Raw genomic sequence first — 24,987 nt, 5'->3', positions numbered from 1 at the left:
ACAACTTCCTATATTTGTTATCGTTTCCGGGTTGGAAATTTTTCATCTGTGAAATAATGACAAAATGAGTTATTTTGAGAGTTCATGTTCAGGATTACATCCATCAACATCAGCAACAAATTTTTATTAATTTTATTCATGCACGCAACAAATTTGATTACAATTGAATAAATTTGGCAAAAGTGAGAAACCTCATAAATTTGCTATTTATCAAATGTGGCAATCGCATCCTGACAATTCTTAACAACCTCTAACATAATTAAATCAACAGCTAACTTTAATTTTTTTTTTAAAGGCAAGAACATAGACATCAACTGATGACAAAAAAGCTACTCATGTAGTATGCGAACCAAGATGGCGGACACTGGAACGTAGTATGTGTGCCAGGTTAGGGTTAGGCCATAATTCAGGTACAAATACTACGGGAGTCACTTGGCCAGTCCCCGAACTCGTAATAGAACTAAAATAAGGAAAATTGGAATAAAATTATGGCTTAACCCTAACCTGGCGCACATACTACGTTCCGGTGTCCGCCATCTTAGTTCGCATACTACGGGAGTACCAAAAAGAACAACAACGATAACATAATAGAGAGGTTTCAGGTGACTACTGAATTATTTAAAAAATGCCCGAAATGAAAAACAAGCCAATGTATTATTAATGAGCGGACACATACACTGTGAATTCTGTGGTAACTTGCTGTTGGCGCTGACAGAAACTACAAAATACCCTTCGTTCTAAAGTTTTCAATACACTCAGTGTGACTATGGGATAGTACGTAACACTACCTAACATAGTGTAGGTATCCCTACTAAATGCCCGTAAACATTCGAGATGTAACCGCTTTGAAAGGCATTATTTTTAATCAACCATTTGTCTTTTTTTACACTGTCAACTTCATATTTTAATGTTGTTTAAAAAGAAGTCATACCTAAGTATGGGTTATCTGGGCCTTGAAAATAAACAAGATGGGTACTTTCAGGCTGTTTTTGGCAAAATAGTATCAATAATAACCAACATTAATCTAGTTATACATTTTGTAGCAACCCATTAGTTTTTGTGATTTGTCAATTTGATACAGTCACGGAACAAATGGAAAAAAAAAATTCACCGTTTTAGGATACATTTTATATGTTTTAATTAAACATCGGCTATAATAAAATTCCGATTCGCCTGTTTGGCCACTTTTTTTGTCAGATAAACTTTGTGCAACAACACAGCGCAATTAATTAGTTACCTATCTCATTTAGACGCTTTACGTAAAATCGGAAGTATCTAATTACTTTCTAAAATTAATCTTTTAATTTAATAGAAGAGTGTTAATTGAATTCCCATCATAGATCGCCATGATTTAACTCTCCTCATTCTATCATTAAGAGCCCGTAAATAATGCTTTCTAGATTTTCACAGAATTGAAATGATTATAGATTTGATGTGTTATTAGCAAAAATAGCCAAGCATTTAGAGAGAGAGAGAGAGAAAGTTAATCACACACGTAAAATAATAGTGAAATAGTTTGTTCAGCTTTAGTCAAAGTTACGACTGGTGTGATTACAATTACAGTTGATTTACCTAATAATCTTCACAACTTTCATACAATATTTTGACAATACTTTTATGAATGAATCATTTTGGGCAAGTAAATTAAACATCTTCCTGTAGTAACATGAAGATGTCAAGTCAAATTTATTTTTTCTAATCAGTAAAGAAAAAAATCACAGATTTCTGGGAAGGGCAGTCGCGGGGAACCAAAGCTGGCCAGCTAAATCTTAAAATTTGAAATCTACTGTCTTTGATGGTGAGTAGGCCTACCGTACGAGGTATCCAACTAACATCACTTACTAGATGTGGTTGATTTCTAGAAATTGCAAATCATGCTTCATGCAAATGTGTGGATCAAAAGTATTGCATAGAGAATTCGATGCACGTTTAGACGATATCATGTATGAGAGGGCATTGATTTAACAAGTACAAATCTTATATTTAATACTGCCCTAAACATACAAACAGTCTAAAAATCGGAGATTAAAATTCGTTCTCGCGCGCTTACCTTTTTAACATAGACAATTTTCCAATAAAATCCCATTAGGCACATACGGTATAATTTAGTTTAACTTTTACAAGAAATTTTGTCCATTTGTAAGAGTGAGTAATGGTTTAACATTTAACCTGAAATGCCAGACCAATATCAATCCAAACTAAAACGGTGTATTTGAGTATTTTTTTTTATCGGGCCAAACAATGTGGATACTGGTAAAATACCAACACGTAGACTAACTTATTATTCCTGGAAGTTTATTTTAAACCAGACTACTATCGAGATAAAAAGGGTAATTGGTCGGTTGGTGACGTCAAACAATTTCACGCCTGAACCAATCAAGCCATTTCGTGATCTTAACTGTACTTTAGTAGAATTTTAGATTTATATACAACGAGTCTAGACGCGATGTGGACACTTTGTCATGCGCGTTCCTAAACATAAAAATATACAAATATATTAATATTGTTTGATTTGGGTATTTTGATAAACTTGACACAAATTTTATGTCAGATCGTGATTTGAATATGTCACGTACTGTAAGAAGATCTATCTATTTTGGTTATATATCCCGAGTTTAATCAATGAACGTCTGTCAGTGTCATGTATCGAGACATGTATTTGCTATTCGAGTACATTGAAACATTTACACTCTAAAACTAGGATTATTTTACCTTTAAATGCCTAACAAAGTATCAAAACACAATACGTTGATGAAAGCCCGAATGGGGTGTAATTAAGAGACGTCGAATACAACAGCGTTAGTGGAATTCCCTTGGTTATCATTACTGCCACATCACTTAGGAAATGAACGTTTGTTAATTGAAGGTACGATATTCACTCAAAGGTACCCGCAAATAGTGTTAAAAGCCTATCAACCTTAAGTCGCGATTCAATCGAGTTGCTCGTCATTCGAGTTTCGAAAAATTTTAAAGTCACTCACACTCATGAGCCCCAAGTCAAGTCGAGATTCTGCAGTTACGAGTCATGATTCACGATCCATTTTAAGTGTTCAAAAAAAGATTACTCTAGTCTAGTCTGACCAGAGACGAGTCCGTGACTCAATTCACCCCAACCGTATGCTGTGAGACACATACTCCTTGGAATACCACAAGAACCTGGGGACCACGTCTTTAATTATAACATTTGAGATAGGTAGGAAAATCAAAACTGGAATGTCTATCCAACTTATTGGCGACTACATCTCACTATTATATTATGCACGACCTCAAAATGAACATATAAAAGAGAATGCACTGCCTATGACTCCACCAAGCGCATCACACTTCTCTTAAATTCAAAATTCAGAATCTTGACGGCAATTTATTATGTTCAATAAATTAATCGGGATCAGTCTTTATTTGGGGTATGTTTATAAAAGTCCTAAGGGTGGCATTTGAGTTACAATAATCAGTGTTATAAACCTTTTACTGGAAGCGTACCACTTTGATGTTTTTACTCTGGTCACGTACCCCCGGCAAAGCCCCCTTTTGGTGTGGGGAACAATGGCACAAAAACGCGCTATGGAAGTATTTTATAATGCGGCACAATATCCTTAGTGTCGTAACAAGCACAACGGACGAGGGCGATCATTAAAAAAGGGACTGGTAGTGAGTGCTATATAAACGCCGTTCAGCGAATACATACAGTATGGAAGATAAAGAGAAAGCGTTGCCGGCATATTTTAGTCAACTCAAAAGTTGATTGTTGGAAATATTCAAAGCTGCTCTTGTACCAATTAAAAAGCCCCCGCGTACCACTGGGTGGTAAAAGCTGTAATTGTCCAATACTACACATTATGCTTTATATTGTAATCCGCATTCAACCATTTTCATATATATATATATATATTTTTAGATGAAGTTATCAATAATATTTTTATTTTAAAATTACCTAAGAGATATTTTTCAAATTTTATTTTCATATTACATAACTGCTTTCATTTTTCATTCTCGGCAGCACTATATCTTAAAGAAAGTCGAGTTTATGTTGACGTCACAATCATAACCAAATAGTCATAATATATAGACATAACCACAGTTATTCTCACAAAAATAGATTATATACCTTAAAAATAGCAAAGATGCTAAAAATCTCAATTATCTAATGCACAATAATATAATATATATTATGAATCATTATAAATCTATCACGAGAATCAGAAACGTGGCAAATTTAGCTTCCAATAAAACTCATTGCATTATTACATTGCACTTTAGAGAAAAAATGTTTTGAATAAGAAGAAAATATTAATTAGTCAGGAAGTGATGAACATGCCATAACAATAAGGAAATGACACTCGCGTTGGTATTTCTGAATTCAAATTTTATTTTATTTAACATCGTTTAGAAGGACTTCAAAAGTATTTTGATGGATGAATAAAATAAACTGAGTTTTTTCAAGGTATTAAATAATATTTTGATGAAAAATCGTAACGATATTTCAAGATTTTGTTACTTGTATTCTTCGCGTGATATTTAAAATGTAATTTGTAGTTAGTTCATATTATTTATAAAATACACAGAATCATACTTTGAATATATTCAAATTTCGTTTTTCATTTAAATAGTAATCCATGTCAATTAAGGCCTTTATATAAAAAAAATACCAATAAGTCATTACACTAATAATGATAAAACCTAATTTTAATCGAACTTTTGCAGTATTTCAATGTACATAAGAAATTATGTTGGCAAATCAGACAGCCTCGTTCCAGCATATAGTACAAATTTATTAACGTTCAATTTACTTTTTGATATGCATACGATTTGAAGAAACAATGATATTTTCCACAATGCAATAATCATGATACTCCCGAAGTATGTGAACTAAGATGACGGACATCGGAACGTGGTATGTGTACCAGATTAAGGCTAGGCCATAATTTGATTCCAATTTCCATTATTTCAGTTCTATTACGAGTTCAGGGACTAGCCAAGTCACTCCCGCAGTATTTGTACCTAGAATTATACCCTAACCTGGTACACATACTACGTTCCGGTGTCCGCCATCTTGGTTCACATACTACATGAGGACCATAATCATAACATAGTCTTAAACAAAAGATTTTATGAGGTATAGATAAATTTGGTCGTTTATTATGCTCGATTTCTAGAAATCACTTAAATTTCGATTCAAAAATTAAAATAAAATTACAATAAATTCCTTTTTCGCCTTACATGAAGGTTAATTTAAAAGGTATGCTGATAAATCATAAATCCTTTTGAAATGACGTCAAAACTAGTTGTATTTAGATTATTGGCTTTGTAATGATGGATAAATGAAATTAAACCCATTTGCATTCATGTCAATACCTCAAAGCAATGTCGGAAGTCACGTGTCCAATGGGATGTGACGTATCTTTTCGCGCTCCTTATTCTATAGTTAGTCTTTTTATGACGAAGTAAATTTCATCCTAAAATTTAAATTTGACCAATATAGAATAAAATTTCCCTAGATATATTATATCTTTCTTCATGATCTACAGAGGGAAGAGGGGAACTAATTTCCAATTTATTTTCGTTGCCTGCATTGCTGCATATATTTTGTAAGTCATAATCCTAATCATATTAAAATATCTAATTAAAACCGAACTTTTGCAGTATTTTAAGTACACAAGAAATTATGCTGACAAGTAAGACAGCATCTTTCCAATCTGTAAATACAAATTTATTAACGTTTGCCAATTCACTATTTGATTTCGATACGATTTGAAAAAGTATATTTGAAGAAACAATGATATTTTCCACAATGGAGTAATCATGGTACTCCCGAAGTATGTTAACTAAGATGGCGGACATCGGAACGTAGTATGTGTACCAAACTAGGGTTAGGCCATAATTTTATTCCAATTTTCCTTATTTTAGTTCTATTACGAGTTCGGGGACTAGCCAAGTGACTCCCGTAGTATTTGTACCTGAAATTATAGCCGAACCCTAACCTGGCACACATACTACGTTCCGGTCCCAGTGTCCGCCATCTTGGTTCACATACTTCGGGAGTACCATAATCATAACATAACCCGACGTAAAAGATTCTATGCGTTATAGTTAAATTTGGTTGTTTATTATGCTCAATTCTTAGAAATCACTCAAATTTCGATACAAACAATATAACTAAAATTACAATCAATGCATTTATCGCTTTTTATGAAGTCCATGGATTATTAATTAAAGCTATGCTGGTAAATTGTTTCAAATTGACGTTAAAACTAGTTGTATTTAAATTATTGGCTTTGTAATGATGGATAAATGAAATCAAACCCATTTGCATTCATGTCAATACCTCAAAGCAATGTCGGAAGTCACGTGTCCAATGGGATGTGACGTAATCTTTTCGCGCTCCTTATTCTATAGTTAGTCTTTTTATGACGAAGTAAGTTTTATCCTAAAATTCAAATTTGACCAATATAGAATAAAATTTCTCTAGATATATTATATCTTTCTTCATGATCTACAGAGGGAAGAGGGAAACTAATTCCCAATTTATTTTCCTTGCCTGCATATATTTTGTAAGTCATAATCCTAATCATATTAAAATAACTAATTAAAACCGAACTTTTGCAGTATTTTAAGCACAAAAAATTATGTTGGCAAGTAAGACAGCATCATTCCAACCTATAATGCAAATTTATTAACGTTCCCCAATATATCTTTGATTTCGATACGTTTTGAAAAGCATATTTATAGAAACAAATTATATTTCCACAATGCAATAACCATAACATAACCCGAAGTAAAAGATTCTATGAGTTAGAGTTAATTCGGTTGTTCATTATGCTTGATTTCTAAAAATCGCTTAAATTTTGATTCAAACAATATAAATAAAATTACAATCAATGCCTTATCGCATTTTGTAAAAAAATCATGAGTTATTTTAGAAGGAATGCTGGTAAATCATTTCAAAATGACGTTAAATCTAGTTGTATTTAGATTATCAGCTTTGTATGGATGGATAAATGGAATTAAACCCATTTGCATTCATGTCAATACCTCAAAGCAACGTCGGAAGTCACGTGTCCATTGGGATGCGACGTAATATTTTCGCGCTCCTTATTCTATAGTTAGTCTTTTCAGGACGAAGTAAATTTTATCCTAAAATTTAAATTTGACCAATATAGAATAAAATTTTCGTGAATTTATTGTATCTTTGTTCATTTCGTGTTTTTTTCTAATTCATCACTGAATTACGCGATATGATCTACAGAGGAAAAAAAGGAACAAATTTTCAATTTATTTTCGTTGCCTGCATGGATTTTGTACCTACTGAAAGCGGCGCTCCGGAAGTGTGTTTACCAACATGAAGATAATTTTGTTCGCCTACTATCAAGTTGTGTAAAGGGACGGAAGCCTATTCGCATGGATTATATTCACTTGGCCTAACCCTAATCTGGTACACACACTACGGGATTAACCTGGAAGCTACTCCCATCACTGAGATGTATATTATTCTAGCCATGTTAAATTTAGCAATTATGTTAAATACATTTTGTATTTACAGGAAAGTAATAAATATCTCCACGCATTGCATCTTGTTAGAACATAAACGTTCGTATTTGTATGAGATAATTGGAAGGTCGTGCATAAAATGTTGATCAATGGAGAAAACTAATTTAAAAAAATTGGGAGAAAATTATTTTTCTAGGATGTGATGTTATTAATAGTTAGCTGTCAAAATTGATTATATATGTTAGAATTACTATGAAATATTACTGTAATTATTACAATATTTTTAAACAAGTCATGTAAATATTTTGTCGCTCCAGAAGTATGTGTACCAATATGGAGGTAACTAATTTTGTTCGCCTACTTTACATCAAGTTGTATAAAGGAATTGAAACCTATGGGCAGGAGGGTATATTCACTTGGCTAACACAGACAGTGTCCGAACTTGTAATAGAGCTAAAATGAGAAACATCTGAATCAAATTATGGCCTAACCCTAACCTGGTACGCACACTACGGGAGTACCAACATTTTTTCGAATGGTATTGCTTCTCACGTGCCGTTTATGACATCTCAATGCTGTATTGCCAAACCTCGTGATTAATTGAATACTTAGTCAGACTGCAGACGGATTTCTTTTTTTACGTAACACAGTATAGTTTTACCGAAAGTGCATTTCTAAAAATAGTCTAGCATGACATTTGATGCCTAATTATTAAGATTGAAAATCGTGAAATGCGCGTCACGCCACAAAATAAAAATACCATGTCATTGATGGAATGTCTGCGTGCAACAAACAGTAAAAGCATATAGATGGCCTACTGAAAAACAAGAAAAAAAAACATTTAGCATCAGTCCATACTCGGAAATTAAAACAAAATATTTGGATGCACGGAAGCCATATGCTAATAAAAAAACGACTTTATACCACGTTGGCATTACACTGCTATAAGACAGTTTTATTTTTGTTCCAGAAATATGAAATGGACTTTGCAATGGAATACTGAAACACTTAAAAGTGCCAAACATATATTTATATCACGCAATATCATGAAGGAAGATCTAGTTTCGCATAATGATTTTAGGACCACAATATTTAATTTTTACATTCAAAAAGAAAAAAAGTTGCATTGCTGATACAACCATGCGAGTGGACAGATTGTTGTAATGAACCTGATTTTGGGGTTACTCAGGCACAAAAAATGATAAAATATTATGGCCTAACCCTAACCTGGTACACATATTACGTTCCGGAGTTCGCCATCTCGGTTCACATACTTCGGGAGTACAAAAGTTTATTTTTATAACATTAAGTTGAATAACATTCATCATAAATGAAAAATACACATTACGAAGTACAATTTCAATTATAGATTTTTTACGTATTAGCCAAATAGTTACGATGACACTTTAACAATATAAAACATATATATTTTGTTAATAAATGAACAATATAAAGCTTATTGTTATGCGCACACGGGCTGTTAATGACGAACGTGTAAGTCATTCAGACAACAACGGTGACGTCTTGTTTTGGTTTAACGTAAACTTACAGTAAATGCGTTGCGTAAATATAAAGTAAAAAGGTTGCATTTAACGTTACGGGCGTTTAACAAACATGGAAAGAGACAACAACGGTGACGTCTTGTTTTGGTTTAACGTAAACTTACAGTAAATGCGTTGCGTAAATATAAAGTAAAAAGGTTGCATTTAACGTTACGGGCGTTTAACAAACATGGAAAAATGATTGATACCAGTTATAATGGCGCACGGTATGCGTCTGAGTTTGATATAAATCGTCATTACAGCAAACGAGAAATTTTTTTTTTAAGCGCTTTATGAACTTTGTTCGAAATCTTTGTTTCATTTATGGGTTCAAGTTGCGGGCAGCCAGGTAGAAAGGTATTATAATAATTTGTATAATACGTACAATGTCACTTTACCCTTTATAGATAACTATTTTCTTACCTGCTTCTTCATGCTTGCGTGCGAAGCTTAATGTTAGTTCATTGTTATTTAAATGACCTTGACTTATAAATATCAATTTCGAATATTATTGTCGCGAACGCGTCACAAGTTGATCTATTTAAGTTGATGTAATTTGCATACATTTGATATAAATGTCACAAGGTAATGACCGTAAACTTTTAATGTTCCATAATATTATGAACATTTCCAGTAATCTCAATTTACTATTCTAAGTGACACGTCTTTCGACTTTATTCTAACCTCCAATACACGAGGGCCAGATTTCAAATAACTGGGTGAAACCGCGGGCCACACTTGTATTGAACATAGGCTTTCTAGTAGTTGCAGGCACAAATATTTAGGACATTGTAAATTGTAACGTCATAGGCATAAATAATAATTGAACGTAGGTATAAGCTTCGCAACGCAAAAAGCTTAAAATTATTCACACGTATTAACTAGAATTAACTAAATTAAAAAAAAAACTCGCTCGATTTCTCAAACAAGAATGATATGGGTCGAACAAACGTTATTGTGAAAGTCAGCAGGAAATAAATCATACATTGACAAAGATTTACTTAAAATTACTTTCGAGTTTTAAGATTAGATTTTTAGTTTAGACCAGGGGTCATCAAACTTTTTTGACCTAGGGCCAGGTATGACTCAAACTGTGTTGAAAACGGATCGGACAAATATGTTTGTCAATGCAATACTGTACAATGAAATCACAAAAATGATGATTGACCTATTTGATTCATACTTAAATTACCGTAACCCAACCAGAAACTAACGAATAGAATTGGTATGTCATTATTTGCATCTTGCTGATTGGCCAATGATACGAAATAAACAAGGAAGTCGTTGTTCGGGTAAACATAGCTTGGAAAAAAATTTCGCCATTTTCTCTTGTTATTGCGAGCCAGATGAAATGACGCCAAGGGCCGGACCTGGCCAGCGGGCCGTAGTTTGATGACCCATGGTTTAGATGATTCAAGCCTTTGAAATAGACGAACTGAGTCAGATTCGAGGACTGATTTGCGTTTCTCCAGTAATACTACTCACCTATAGAGCAAATGAAATTTCCGTATGTTCCTTTCAACCTCGTACATACGGCAGCGTAATAGGTTCAGAACCTCTATGTCGAGAATTCGCAAGTAAATTTGAAATTCATATAATGCAAGAATAAATACTAAAAAGCCTGTCACAATGTTGTTTACTATTAAGTAGAACATAAATGGGATATAAGTCTCGATTTAAAAAAAATGCTCTTTATAATTACATAGAAAAATGACTAGGCCTACAACACACAATATTTTACAGAAGAAAATTAAACCTAAATCGTGTGGTTTGTTGATGGATGAATGTTCATTTCATAGTCTGTCTATGTTGAACTAATTTTGCAAAACATACCACCGTCTCGACATTTAGACTTCTCGTAATTTCAAATTAAAATATCCGAACTAGGATGAAATACATGGAGTATGATGAGGTTAAAAGTTTTATATAAAAATAATATTTTTACCTGTCCCGATTGGAATTTAAACGAGTTATAAAATTTGCTTGAAAGTTTGAATGTAGATAACTTTGGAAATTTTAAAAATAGCGTGATTACGTTTTTGAATATGGTTTTTGCCTACCACTCATGTGAATAAACAATGTTCGTAACCTTACACGTTTTTTTTAGTTCTGCCAGCAAGATTTTGCATCTCAAAATCGTTTCACATTTTCCAAAATTTATTCACGCTATTTTTAAAATTGCCAAAGTTATTTTCATTTCAAACTTTTAAGCAAATTTTATGACTCGTTCAAATTCCAATCGGGACAGGTATAAATATCATTTTTATATAAAACATTCAACTTTATTATGAACCTGGTATTTCAGGTAATTCCGAATATTTTATTTTGAATTTATGAGAAGTCTTAATGTCAAAATTTAGTTCAACATGAACTTATTACGAAACCAACATTCTTATGTAAATCCATACATAAACCATGCAATTATCAAGATTTAGTTTTTTTTTTTCTTTTCAAAAATAAAGTGTGTCGTATTTATTTGTCTATAACTCTAAAGAGCATCGATTTTTTTAAGTTTGCGAGACTTATATCACATATTTTGGTTTATGTTCTACGTAATAATAAACAACATTGTGAGTGTGACTGGCTTCTTAGTATTCTTGCATTATATGAAATTACATTTAATTGTGAATTCTCGACATAGAGGTTCTGAATGTATTTTGCTTCGTAAGTACGAGATTAATGGGTGGAACATACGAAAATTTCATTCGCTTTATAGGTGAGTAGCATTCCTGGAGAAACGCAAGTCATTCAATCAAATCGGACTCAATTCCCCTGTTTCAAAGGCTTGAATTATCTGAAAGAAAAAACTGGAATGGAATTAAATGAACGTCACAATGCTAATCTTAGGACTCGAAAGAATTTTTAAGCAAATCTTTGTCAGTGCATGATTTCCTTCATGCTTGTCTTTCAGAATACCGTCCATTTGACGCAAGATAAAAGTCGTAGTGTCAACGTGACTCAAATTTATTCGTTTCATTCTGGTTTATGAAATCTACAATGACTTCGACTCATTTGTGATCCCAACAGCAGCAATGCGGCTTGGATTTTGACTCGATATTGTAGTGATCTTGAATCTACATGAAAAATAGAACTAAAAATTTGCTGTTATTCGAACTTGACTCGAAACTTTGCATAGTTTAGACCAGGGGTGTGCAAACTGCGTACCAAGGGCCAAATGCGGCTCGCAAGGAAAAATTGTGCGGCCCGGGGAGAAGTGTCTATTTTAGATGGCGTGCCCGCGAAACAACTTTTAGTTTAGTTAACCTAGTACGTGCTAGCAATTCCGATCTCTTTGCGGAGCAAGGCCTATACCAGATTATCAGTACCTGAGTGCCACTGTCATATTAGTAAAACTAGCTAGCAAAATACACAATGTTATAAAAACGTGTTTCACATTAAATTCGTTTAAAGCCGGTGTGACGATAAATTTTAATAGCAGTTTTCTTTAAAAAATAACGTTTTAATTAACTCACCCATTTCTGTAGGGCCAATAACAATGGCGTCAGATCAAGAATGAAAAGAAACAATTTTTTGTGCCTGCAAGTACTAGAAAGGCTATCTCAAATTAAGGCGCGGTCACCCAATTACTTGTATATGGCCCTTTTGTAATAAAGGTCGCACAACCCTGGTTTAGACCACCGGTTACCAACCAGTGGGCCATGGCCCACTGCTGGGCCACGGATAAATCTTGAGATGGGCAACAGACCTATTGAAAATTGCTAGTTTCATTTGTATCACTATCCTTAATTTTGATTGTAGTACCAATGATTGACGATGCTGATTTCTGCAACTGAATTGTAATTTTCATTCAAATTATTAAAGGGAAATTGTCCATTTGCGCAGGAAGATTTCGATTCTTTTTGTAGTTTTTTTCCTTGCAATAAAAATTTTATGGGCCACAAGAACTTTTTGGGCAACGAAAATGGGCCACAAAAAAGAAAAGGTTGAACCACTGGTTAAGACTAACGTCGAAAGATGCTTTACTTAGAATAGTAGATTGAGATTATTATTATATTATGGAATATTAACAGGTTACGGTCATTACCTTGTGACATTTATATCAAATACATGCAAATTACATCAACCTAAATAGATTGACTTGTGACGCGTTTGCGACAATAATATTCGAAATTGATATTTATAAGTCAAGGTCATTTAAATAACAATGAACTAACATTATGCTTCGCACGCAAGCATGAAAAAGCAGGTAAGAAAATAGTTAGCTATAAAGGGTGAAGTGGCATTGGACGTATTATACAAACTATTATAATACTTTTCTACCTAGTTGCCCGCAACTTGAACCCAAAAATCAAACAAAGATTTCGAACAAAGTTCATAACTCGGTTAAAAATTAAAAATAAAACAGAAAATTTTTGTTGCTGCAATGACGATTCATATCAAGCTAAGACGCATATCGTGCGCCATTATATTAGAATCAATCATTTTTCCACGTTTGTTAAACGCCCGTTACGTTACATGTAACCTTTTTGCTTTATATTTACGCAACGCATTTACTGTAAATATACGTTAATAAACAAAAATACGACGTCACCATTGTTGTCTGATTGTTTTACTCGTTCGTCATTAACAGTCCGCGAGCGTAAAACAATACACTTTAAATTGCTCATTTCTTAACAAAATATATATGTTTTATATTGTTAAAGCGTCATCGTACCTATTTGCTATTACGTAAAGAACGTATAGTTTGAATTGTACTTCGAAATATTTATTTTTCATTTTTGATGAATGTTATTCTATTTATCTTTTTAAAAATAAACTTTAATGTAGAAAAGCAAGATTTTGTATGCTGCTAGGAATTCATTTTACTTTTATTCCCTCTTGAGTTTAGGAAAAAATGAAACAAAAAATACAATCTTCAACCACTTAAAATCTGAATGCAGTTGGTTAAGTAGTTAAAGAGAAAGGCTATTTTTTTCAAGAAGAAAAATACCAACAAAAATAGGAGCAAGAACAACAACATAATAACAAAACGATCAATAGGTTTATTTCGTGGCCAAGAATCATTTTTGTATGTGAAATTAATTTGTGAGTTTTGTGAGATTACCAATTTTCAATTAATGTAGAATGTTGAAACAATATTCTATTTTAGAAACAACAACATATACCTGTTTCAGTTTACACGAGGTCACGTTACAGTAAAGTAGATCAAATTTGTCATTCCAGGCTTATATACGTAATTGATGAATTGTTGTTTTTTTAATTTTTAAATAATTCTGCTCAAAATTATGAGTTTTAGAAAAGATACGTAAACGGAACAAATATATTTAAGTAATTTTGCACGATATTTTCGTATAATCCTATACAATAGGCAATTATATAGCATCAGAATAAGATTACTTTCCAAGGTACACACAGTCTGCAAAAATTGTATCTTTGGTAAATAGTACTCGATTTTTTTTAGACTGCCCGTTTTTTTATTTGTAATTTCTACATGTTAACAGTTTTAAATTTTTTTTCCCATTTACATAGTTCCTTGTAGAATGGGACGCTGTTTCATTTGAAATGCATATTCCGGAAATAGTGACCTGCAGACACCACGTCTCAATTTCTTGACTGGAATAGTTACCTTATAAACGCCATTGGGTCAGAATCGTTTATGATCAACGACCGTGTTCGGCTTATGAGATCAATGCGGCGCAAAAGGAATAGCGAGGTCAACGTCGACATGTCAGAGTCATACAGCCCTCTAGCGTTCAGCGTTCGCGTTGTACAACATTTCAAAATTCGGTATTTGAGAATGCGGAAGTGCATGAATTTTTCGTATGCATTGAACATGAAGGAGGGATTTGCATATTCATCCTGGGGGAATGGAAACCGATAAGGCGACTTAATCATATGACAAATCATGGCCTCTCGTTTTGTTACCAGTCCATGTCGGGTATGGGATTAGATAGCCAGTTATTTGTTTTCAGCTGCATGGACTTGATGTTGCACGAAGCCGTCACCGACCAGCGGTTGAGTGAACCCCCTACTGCAGAGAGGAATCCAGCAATCTCCTCGCACATAAATATCCCCGCATGGCATTCGAACCCGCGCAGGTTAATCATAGGTGTGGTGGCAAGCGTATTCCTAACGCTCCGCACGATGCGCCACGCACACGGGAATTGTGTAGCTACTGGTAGAACTATGAAGGCGGTTGGTGAGGTGGCTGGAGCGTTAACTGTGGTGGCTTCACAAATTATACATCTTACCGCCTCATCCAGGTTGTAACAAATTTGGCAGGCAGATTCCCACAGAAAGATTCCAGTTCCTTTCATAATCAGTAGCGTCTTACATATGATCGGTCGCTTTTGTAACGAATAAGAAAGTAGGGTGGTCATGGAGAGCTTCAGGGACGCTGCCGATAACCCACCACTGGGTACCCTACTCAAGAGTAGGCAAGCTGCATGGGTTTGCAGATTGGAATTTCAAATGGAATGGGTGCTTGGATTTTGTTGCAGGATGGTTCACACCCACGGCTTCAACTGCCAGTCATAATCAATAGATACGATGCGACTGATTGACATGCTATCACTAGACCTTGATGGCGCGACGGTGTGGCTAATCGTGTTAAGCGTTAGGAATACGCTCGCCACCACACCTCTGATTACTCTGTGCGTGGGTTCGAATCCAATGCGGGGGTAGTTATGTGGGAGAAGATTGCTGGACTCCACGCCGCAATAGGGTGGTTCACGTACCCGCTGGTCATTACGGGTCACTCCACCATCAAGTCCACATATATGAAAACAAATATCCGCGAAAAAATAATGAGTAAGCGTTTGTATCTTATCAACCTCCCACGTGACCCATGAATAAATATAAAAATGATTCGTTAAAGAATATTTGGTACTCCTGAAGTATGCGCAGCAAGATGTCGCATAACCTGAACCCTAACCTGGTACACTACCTGATTTCAGGTTGTGCGCCATCTTGGTGCGCATACTTCAGGAGGTCCGAATATTTATTATTCAGTTGTAATTAAATCAACAATAGACGAAAGAACTTTACTAGCAGTGTCATTATTAGTTAAAACAGTGATGTCTGGATCCCTAATCTTTTTTTCCAAAATATCATCAAGTGCAATTCTCAAGTCTTTAACTAGTTTAGCAATGTGAGGCTTCGATTTGAAAACAATCCAATCATCAACTGCAATTACGTCACCTTTCATTTTTAAGTCATAATAAGCTGATATATTTCCGCCAAAAAATAATAGAGGGTAGGCTGTAACTTCTGATGTATCAAAAAGATATATAACGCTAGTTTTCATTTTTAAATAATAACAGAGCCACTGTTCACTAAATTTTTCTCCACATGCTTCATAGTTTACAGATTTGGGATGAAAGTTGACCTTTTCTGATTTTGTTATAATTTTTACCGGTTTGTACGGTTTTGAAAAATTAATTTTAGCAATATTCGGATAAAGTCCAGAACATACAACAGCCAAAACAACTTTCTTATTATTTGATAGCTTGTTCATGATCGGATCTTTAGGTGATGGAGAAGAACAGAAACCAATGGAGTGTAACTGCTGAGCAAATTGTCCCTTCATGTCTCGTAACATTCCCAAAGTAGACTTGGAAAGAAAATTATCCCAGCAGTATTGTGACTCCTCTCGATGCCCTTCTCTTACAGAACTTTCCCATCCTTGATATGCATTTAAAAGCATAAGATGATCACTATTGGTCCCATCTGCAATGTCTTTCTTCCTCCTGTCTGCTTCTCTTTCTTTACCAAGCGGAACAACAAAAGGATCTTTGAAACTTAAATTTGCAGCAATTGTCAAAACAGGATCAAGACATGAAAATATCGCACCCATAAGAATCATTTTTCCTATTTGAGGTTCAACGGGGAGTCTTGCAAGGTGATATCCAAGTGGCATAAGTCGTTGGTCAACATCCATTGCGCTTAAAGCAATGAGCTTTTGTATTGAAAGTTCAATTCCTTCAGATGGAGGTGGTTCCATAACTTTTGACAAAAAATCTTCAATTTTACCTAATTCTAAGACCCTGATTTGCAGACACAGTTGATCTAAAGGTGTACGTAACATTTCTGGCAACAGGAAATCTGAAAAATCTCGTTCTTGAAGCTTTGTGTATAAATGATAACAGAAGCCTTCTTGCACACGTCCCGCCCTGCCATTGCGTTGTTTAGCATTGGCACGACTTACCCATCTCATTTGTAAAGAAGCAATATTTGTCATGTGATCGAAGTCGGTTAATTTTATTTTACCGGAGTCTATTACATGAACTACATCATCAATTGTGATAGAAGTTTCAGCTATGTTAGTTGCTATGACGATTTTGGTCACGCCTGGTGGTGGTCGGTCAAATACTTGTCTTTGATTGGCTGTCGGCATCATAGAATGTAGTGGAATAATCAAGAATCGTGATGGAGAAAATTGTCGATCCCGTTGTAACTGATCGTGAACAGCTTTTATATCCATCCAGCCAGGAACAAAAACAAGTATTGCTCCTCTTGGTTGTTCATTGACTATATATTTTATAGTTGCCACAATTAGTTGAGGGTCAATCCCACTTTGTGTGTAGAGATGCATTGCGTATAGCTTATCACAAGCCCATTCTGGAAATCTTGATGAAAGTTCTGTTTTTTCATATTCTCTCCATTTCTTTGCTATGTCCTGATCAATGTTTTTCTTACTGAATTTTTCCGCTTCTCGTCTTTTCATTTGACCATTGTTGAATCTCTCAACGTCATCGATCAAACGATACGCTGCATCTGGTGGGTCATACTTAGTAACATCCATGATTTCTTCTAAAAATAAACTTTGAACAGGAAACGTAAACCCAGGAATATGAAAACAAGGGCAATTATCAAAATATGATGAAAAAAGTTCAGCATTAAGAGTAGCACTCATTAAAATAACTTTCAAATCATTTCTAGTTTCTACAATGCTTTTAACAATTGTGATAAGAAAATCTGTTTGGAGATCCCGTTCATGTATTTCATCTAAAACTATGTGGCTAATATTTTGAAGTAGAGGATCAGATTTCAAACACTGAATTAAAATGCCCGTTGTACAATACAAAATTGATGCGCTTGATCTTGGTAACTTCGAATCAAGTCGTATTTGGTATCCACAACTGCTAATTTCACCACAGCGTTCACTTCTCTCATCAGCAACTCTTTCAGCCACCGAAATAGCTGATATTCTTCTTGGTTGAGTGCAAACAATCTTACATGCCATGCCATTGTTATTTTCGATAGCATCGTCGAGAATAAATTGTGGGACTTGAGTCGTTTTGCCACAACCGGTTTCTCCGCTAATAACAATAACTTGGTTTGAATTGATCAGCTTCATTAGATCAATTCTCTTTTTAAAAGCAGGCAGAGTTTTACGAAACTTCTGCATTCCAATATAATGCGAATCATTCGCCTTTTCTGCCAACTCGTCTTTTAATGTTTTATTTATGGTAAGGTCTGCGCCTAATCGTAGTGGTGTTGAAAACCATGACTTATCATTGTCTGAAAATGGTAAAAAATCTGAAACATTTTCAGGCGATTCATTCTCAATACATTCAAAATCTGCTTCGTGAGAGGAACCCGAAACTTTGCTATCAGGAATCTCTTGCTTTTTGGATTGAAATCTTGCATCTGATAATGCATGGTTAACTTGTCCAATTTGTTGTTCATCCATATGTATTGTTTTCCTGTTGTGCATTTCTTTTTCAAGTCTTCTTTCTTTACCTCTTTGTGCATACCACAGTCCGATATCCCGGCCTTTCAATCCTGGTAATAATAAAAGCAAAATTTAAGCATGGTGTAGTTGTATACTGTAATACTGTAATTTTTTAATAATGTCAAGCTCATATAAGACATAACAAGTAATACTACTGATTCAATGATAAATTTGTAAAAAGATTCACAACTCAGACAGTAGCAATATTTTACTTTTAATACCGTATTTCCCGGCGAATAAGTCGCTTTTCTAGACCCAAATTTTTGGCCTGATTTTGGGGGGGTCGTCTTATTAGGCGAGTATGGTAATTTTCATTTTTTTGGTGTCGCCTTATTATGTATTAGTTAATGTTCTTTTATGGTGGATGCAATCGCGAGTTGAACACAATTAGATTAAAATTTAAAGACAGTTTGAATTCCCATAGTTATATGGATTGAATATTACACTACAAGAAAACGTCATTATAGGCTATTTTAACCAATGCGCAAACACGGCGACCGACCGCCCATTTTTTCAGACTTTAAAACAGGTCTCATCTTATTTGCCGGGTAGTTATTCGCCGGGGAAATACGGTATGTCAAATTATGGTTGATTGATATGAATGGATTGCTTTCAAAGCACCCATTACTTCAAATTAAATCTGTTGGAGAAAGCAGTGGGACATGAGATATCTACTATCAGACTATATTGAAATTGATAATTAATTCTTTTAAAGGCTGTCCTACAATAGATAACATGTTTAGAAAACTATGCGTTGCTTTAAATATTCTAGCACTAATTCCATTATTAATGTACATTATAAATTAATATACTACAGTAGTCAGGCCAAGTCTGCAAGTTAAATAGCAAAAAAATTCAGATATTAACAACTTACCTGAAGGATGTCCGCCCCTTCCTCTACCCCTGCCTGCTGAACGTTGTTTCCATTCTCCATTATCGTCCATGTTACTTCTACGTGCCCTGCCATACCCACCTCTACCTGCCCTTCTACCGCCTCTTCCCCCCCTTCTTCCACCTCTAGAATATACTTGGCTTTTTTGAGGAGGGTTATCATTCTTATACCATTCACCAGAATATGGGTTGTTTCCAGTCCCGCCTTGCCCAGAATAATTTCCATAGGTTCTTTTATGATCCATAGTGCTGCGAGGGATGGAGTTTTTAAAATATTTCAATTTAGTAAAATGGCCCCAAAACAACCTAGTGCTAGACATACAGCGGTACAGTAGATTTAAAGTGAGTGCTAAATTAGGAGATAAGAAAAAATAATTACCATCCACACCAGAAAAAGCTTACGGTTTTAACAGTTTAGTAGACGCAGGGGTGGCCAAGGTTTGTAGACCAGGCGCTAAAAATTTTGCCCACCAGACCTAGACTGGCGGGCCATGTCAGCATGTACTGATAAGTGACATGAAAAGTTACATTTTATGACCAATATTTACAGTGTTACAAAAGCAAAAGTGGAAAACAATAAGCCTCGCGCCAAGAATAGACACAATTTAATGCCTCTCAACAGACTCAACTGTTTACTTGAGCTATTTTCAGCTAAAAAATCGAAATTCGGTTTTAGTTTGGTTGTGGCTACATCGTACAGGCAAAATTGAATTACCCAAGGGGTCCGATTTGGTTCACGGGCCGTAGTTTGCCCATGTCATTCTCAGAGCGATCAAACTAACCAAAGAAACTCATCCTAGATTAACTCCTTGACATGCCAATGCCACCAGCGCGCGGGGAATCACCGAAATCTGGAAGGTCGCTCACCAGTCATCATAGGATAGGATTTACATAGGATAGGATTTACATATTTATCCCGGGGGAGAGGAAAGCCGATAAGACGGCTTATCCATATGGTGAACCACGGCCTCTCGTCCGGTTACCATTCCAAGTCGGGTATGGGATTAGTTTTACTGTATTGTTTGTTTTCGGAAGCATGGACTTGGTGGTGGAGGAAGCCGTAACCGACCAGCGGTTACGTGAACCACCCAACGACGGCGAGAAGTCCAGCAATCCTCTCGCACATAACCATTCCTGCATGGGATTCGAACCTGCGAACCCACGCAGGGTAGTTAGAGGTGCGGTGGCGAGCGTATTCCTAACGCTTAGCCCGTTGAGCCACACCGCCGCGCCTATAATCATATAAATCAGTGGTTCTCAACCGGGGGCCACGAAGCAGTTCCAGGGGGGCACGACACAAGGATAATAACTGATCATAAGGCGATTTCGTTTGCATAATTTCCTTCTAAAATCAAATTCCCTGTTTTGGCGTTCACCGTATTTTCATTACCTAACTAGGTTATTTGCGATCACTGGGTATATTCACTTTCTTGTGCGTGAATTGTTTGATCATAATGGAATTTGGAATTCACCAATAAAAACAGTTCGCTGGTAGGCCGTCTAGCCTGCAGACTGGCGGTTCCATCAGACTGCGAGATAACTTTCGCTATCGCATTATAGACGCAATATCCCATATGTAAATTCATAATGCCCTAAATACGAAAATGGAACGACAATTACGTTGGCTTTACCAAAGTAACTCGAGATGACAGGGAATGTGTTCAATGCCTGCATTACTCGTATGTACTGAGCAGTGAATCATAACGTTCAAAAGTGACAAAAATCATAAGCAGGTGAAAGACAACCATAGTTGATTTAGTTGTGTTGAGGAAAAGATCGAAATATTTTTTAATTAACACAGTCACAAAATAGGATCTTTCTATTGAACCGCCAATGTATTTATCAGAGCATAGACTTCCTTGTTTACCACCGTAACAATAACCAACCAGTGTCGGCGGTGTGGCGCATCATGCTAATAGTCGCATCTCTGATTACCCTGTGTGGGTTCGCGAAAGGATTGCTGGACTTCTCGCCGCCGTAGGGTGGTTCACGTAACCGCTGGTCGGTTATGGCTTCCTCAAAAATCAAGTCTTAGATCTTTTCAAATTAAATTTTTTTTTATAAAGCTATAGTTCTGAATAATGTTTTATATGGATTTGGACTAGTGGAAACAAACCTCTGTGAATTCTGTAAATTACATATTGAAACTCTTTTGCATTTATTTTATTATTGTCCAATCACCAGTGAATTTTGGTCTGACATAAACCAATGGATTGTCTTTAAGACCGATAACTTGAATTTTAATCTTGGAATGAAAGAATGTTTTATTGGCTTCGATGACATTTCTGATATGCAATTCATCAACTGTGTGCTGTTAGCTGCACGTTTCTTTATATATAGATGTCGGATTCAAAAGCGTAAACCAGTTTTTGATGTTTTTTATAAATTCATTTCTGATATTCGAAACAATGAAAAATATATCGCAATGAAAAATGGTAAAATCATGATACATAATACAAAATGGCGTTTATTTATATAATCATTGATTACTTAGCTTAAACCTGACAACTGTGTTTTTGTTCTAATTTGTTTATAGTCTTTATATAGCCTAATATATATTTAAAAGTGTGAGATTTAGAAAAAAAAAATAATTCTCTCATGTTTATTCTGTAAGATAATTTGATTAAAACTGTTATGTTCATGTTATGGAAAAATACTCTTATGTTTGTGTTATTGAGTAATATTACTATTTATTTATTTCTATGTTTTTATGTATAAAATCCAAAATTATCTGTGGAATGGTTTAAGGAATTTATTAATATTGTTTGCTGCTATATAATCTTTTATAATTTATGAAAATCCAAAAAAATGCATGTCCTATAGAGTGATCTGAAATGATATTGTTATTTATTGTTTTTTGATTTTGAACGATATTGTTTATTGCAATATTATTTTAATTTAATAAAAATCCAATAAAAAAATAAAAAAAATTCAAGTCCATGCTTCCTAAAAAACATATAACTGGCAAACTAATCCCAAACCCGACCTGGCCGGACGAGAGGCCGTGATTCGCCATATGATTATGCCGTACATTGACTTTTTTTCGTTGTTTTGAATGTCATATTACTCGTTTAGTTAGTTTACGTAAAGTAGGAAATGAATCAAACAACATAAATGCACATTTTGTCTCCTTAAGAACTAAATAATAGTGTCGGTACCGAAAAACGATACTGAAAATCTGCGATAGTCTGGGGGCAAATCAGCTGCCGCTTTTTTTTGAACAGACTGCTTTTAATATTTCGAAGCAAACTCGCCATTTTGAAAATTTATACCGTATAAGCGCTCTTGTGCATTTAATCTTTTGTCATGCTGGTGATAGGCTACATTTTTCGAGCTCACTATCCACTGAAATACATGTGTATATATATATCGAATGTTTGTATATATTATTGTTTACCATCGTCCAAAGCCGATAGAATTTTATTGTGCAAATGAATTCTCAACAAAACATGCCCTTCCCCAATGTGAAGTTTTCTGTGATTATATCGAAATTGTTGAAGTCTTATTAGACAGACCGACTTTTCTAATAGTCATTTTCAATTAGAACCTAAATCACATCAGCAAATAGGGTGGAAACTTTGATGACCGCATCGCTCCCTTCTGTTTATAGCAATTTTTATTTATGTTACATTTTTTTTTCGTATTGACTGTTTGTATTTTGGTTGACAAAATAATAAATATCGCTCTCTCTCTCTCTTTTTTATACGGAACCAGGTTCTGTGGATGGGATCAATATTGTACTTGATCAAAGTGTAGTATAATATATACACAATTTTACACATGCCCTCTGAACTATATAATAAATCTAATGTTAAGTGTCGTATAGTAAAAAAAAAATTCATCAGTCGACTCATTTTCTGTCTTTATTTTATAATTTCATATTGTGATAATCTATACTGACAGTTTGATCACAGCGTAAAAAAAATGGTCAGGAGCCTCGGTGACCTGTAAAGGTCTTGCATACTGACCATCACGATTCAATGTTTAAATATTCACTGCACCGTATTTCTATAAAAAAAAAATTGTACTATTGTTCTTTTTTAGCATTGTTTTGTGTAAATATCTCTCTCTCTCTCTCTAACTAGCTAATACACAATCAAATCAATTATTAAATATCGAGGAATCTTGAAGTGTAGAGAAATTTTACGGAAGGCCAGGAAAGGTCAAGTCCAGGAAGACATTCATTGCTATGCGTATCTTTGCATTATGATGACAAAATTCTGTGCGGAATGATCATGTGCGATCATATGGGCTCGGCGGTGTGGTGGATGTTGCTTAGCGTTAAGAATATGCCCGCCATCGCACCTCTGATTACCCTATGTAGGTTCAAATCCCGTGGGGTATAATTATGTGGAAGAGAATTGCTGGACTCTTTGGCATGGTACGGTATGTGGTTTACATAACCGCTGGTCGGTTACGACTTCTTCTATCGTCGAGTCCATGCATCTGAAACAAATAACTGGCTAATGGGCTAACTAATCCCATACCCGACATGGGCTGGTAACCGGTAATCTGTGGTTCGCCATAGGACTAAGCCGTGTTATCGGCTTTTATCTCCCGGGATGAGTATGAAAACCCTATCCATTGTCAGCAATCCGTCACGGGGGTTATTTTTCGTCAGACCGATCGATTACTGGTCGGCCTCACTACTTACTGAATACAGCGCGAAACACCGCAAAGAGCGCAAAACAGCGAAAAACAGAGGGAAGCAACGCAAAACAGTGGGGAAACAGCGCGAAAAAGCGCAAAACAGAGGGAAACAGTGTGAAGCAGGAAAAAATTTTGCAATGACTTTGGGGCACCTTGTTTTGAGTTGGAGTACCACGGCAGCAAATTAAAAACACAAATCAACGTATGTAGCCAGTATTGCTGTAATGGCAGGTCTGCCCCTGCTGGTGACACATTTTGGGTACCATAATTTAAAACATTTTCCATATAGATATGGATGGCTTCAGGGTTAGGGTTAGATAAAAAGTGACCTCCAGAAGTATGTGCACCAAGATGGCGCACAACTTGAAAATAGTATGTGTGTGTGTGTGTGTGTGTAGCGGATTCAGGTTGTGCGACATATTGCTGCACATACTTCTGGAGCACCAAAAAGGTAGATAAAATTTCGCATGATGACCTATAATCCGGTACATAACCTTGTAAATATACCGAAAATAGCGCCATAAAACCATGGCGAGAGGCGCTGTGGTTCTTTCGTGGCAGGAGGTGGTAATGACTGCGTCTCCTGTTTTGCGCTGTTTCTCTCTGTTTTGCGCTGGTTTTCTTCTGTTTCGCGCTGTTTTCCTCTGTTTCGCGCTATTTTGCGCTGTTTTGCGGTCTTTGCGGTGTTTCGCGCTCTTTGCGGTGTTTCGCGCTGTATTCAGT

General features: G+C 35.3%; 1 protein-coding gene across 1 annotated transcript; it reads right to left on the bottom strand.

Annotated features, from left to right (window-relative positions):
- Positions 1-15,143: 15,143 nt before the first annotated feature.
- LOC120344985 (ATP-dependent DNA/RNA helicase DHX36-like) lies at positions 15,144-20,003 on the bottom strand. The gene is made up of 2 exons (XM_039414336.2): positions 19,598-20,003; positions 15,144-18,773 (listed from the first exon to the last, which is right to left on the bottom strand). The coding sequence occupies exons 1-2, from the start codon at positions 19,932-19,934 to the stop codon at positions 15,991-15,993; spliced, it is 3,120 nt and encodes a 1,039-aa protein (XP_039270270.2). The 5' UTR covers positions 19,935-20,003; the 3' UTR covers positions 15,144-15,990.
- Between the last annotated feature and the right edge of the window lie 4,984 nt (positions 20,004-24,987).

This window comes from Styela clava, chromosome 5 (assembly GCF_964204865.1).
Source record: "Styela clava chromosome 5, kaStyClav1.hap1.2, whole genome shotgun sequence".
Classification (NCBI taxonomy): Eukaryota; Metazoa; Chordata; class Ascidiacea; order Stolidobranchia; family Styelidae; genus Styela; species Styela clava.
This window is presented reverse-complemented; position numbering and strand designations above follow the sequence as displayed.

Excerpts from the sequence above, each read along its gene's own strand:
- LOC120344985 (XM_039414336.2), bottom strand. The coding sequence starts at position 19,934 with ATGTCTAGCACTAGGTTGTTTTGGGGCCATTTTACTAAATTGAAATAT. Across the intron at positions 18,774-19,597 it reads AAGGGGCGGACATCCTTCAG|GATTGAAAGGCCGGGATATC; the intron begins GTAAGTTGTTAA and ends TATTATTACCAG.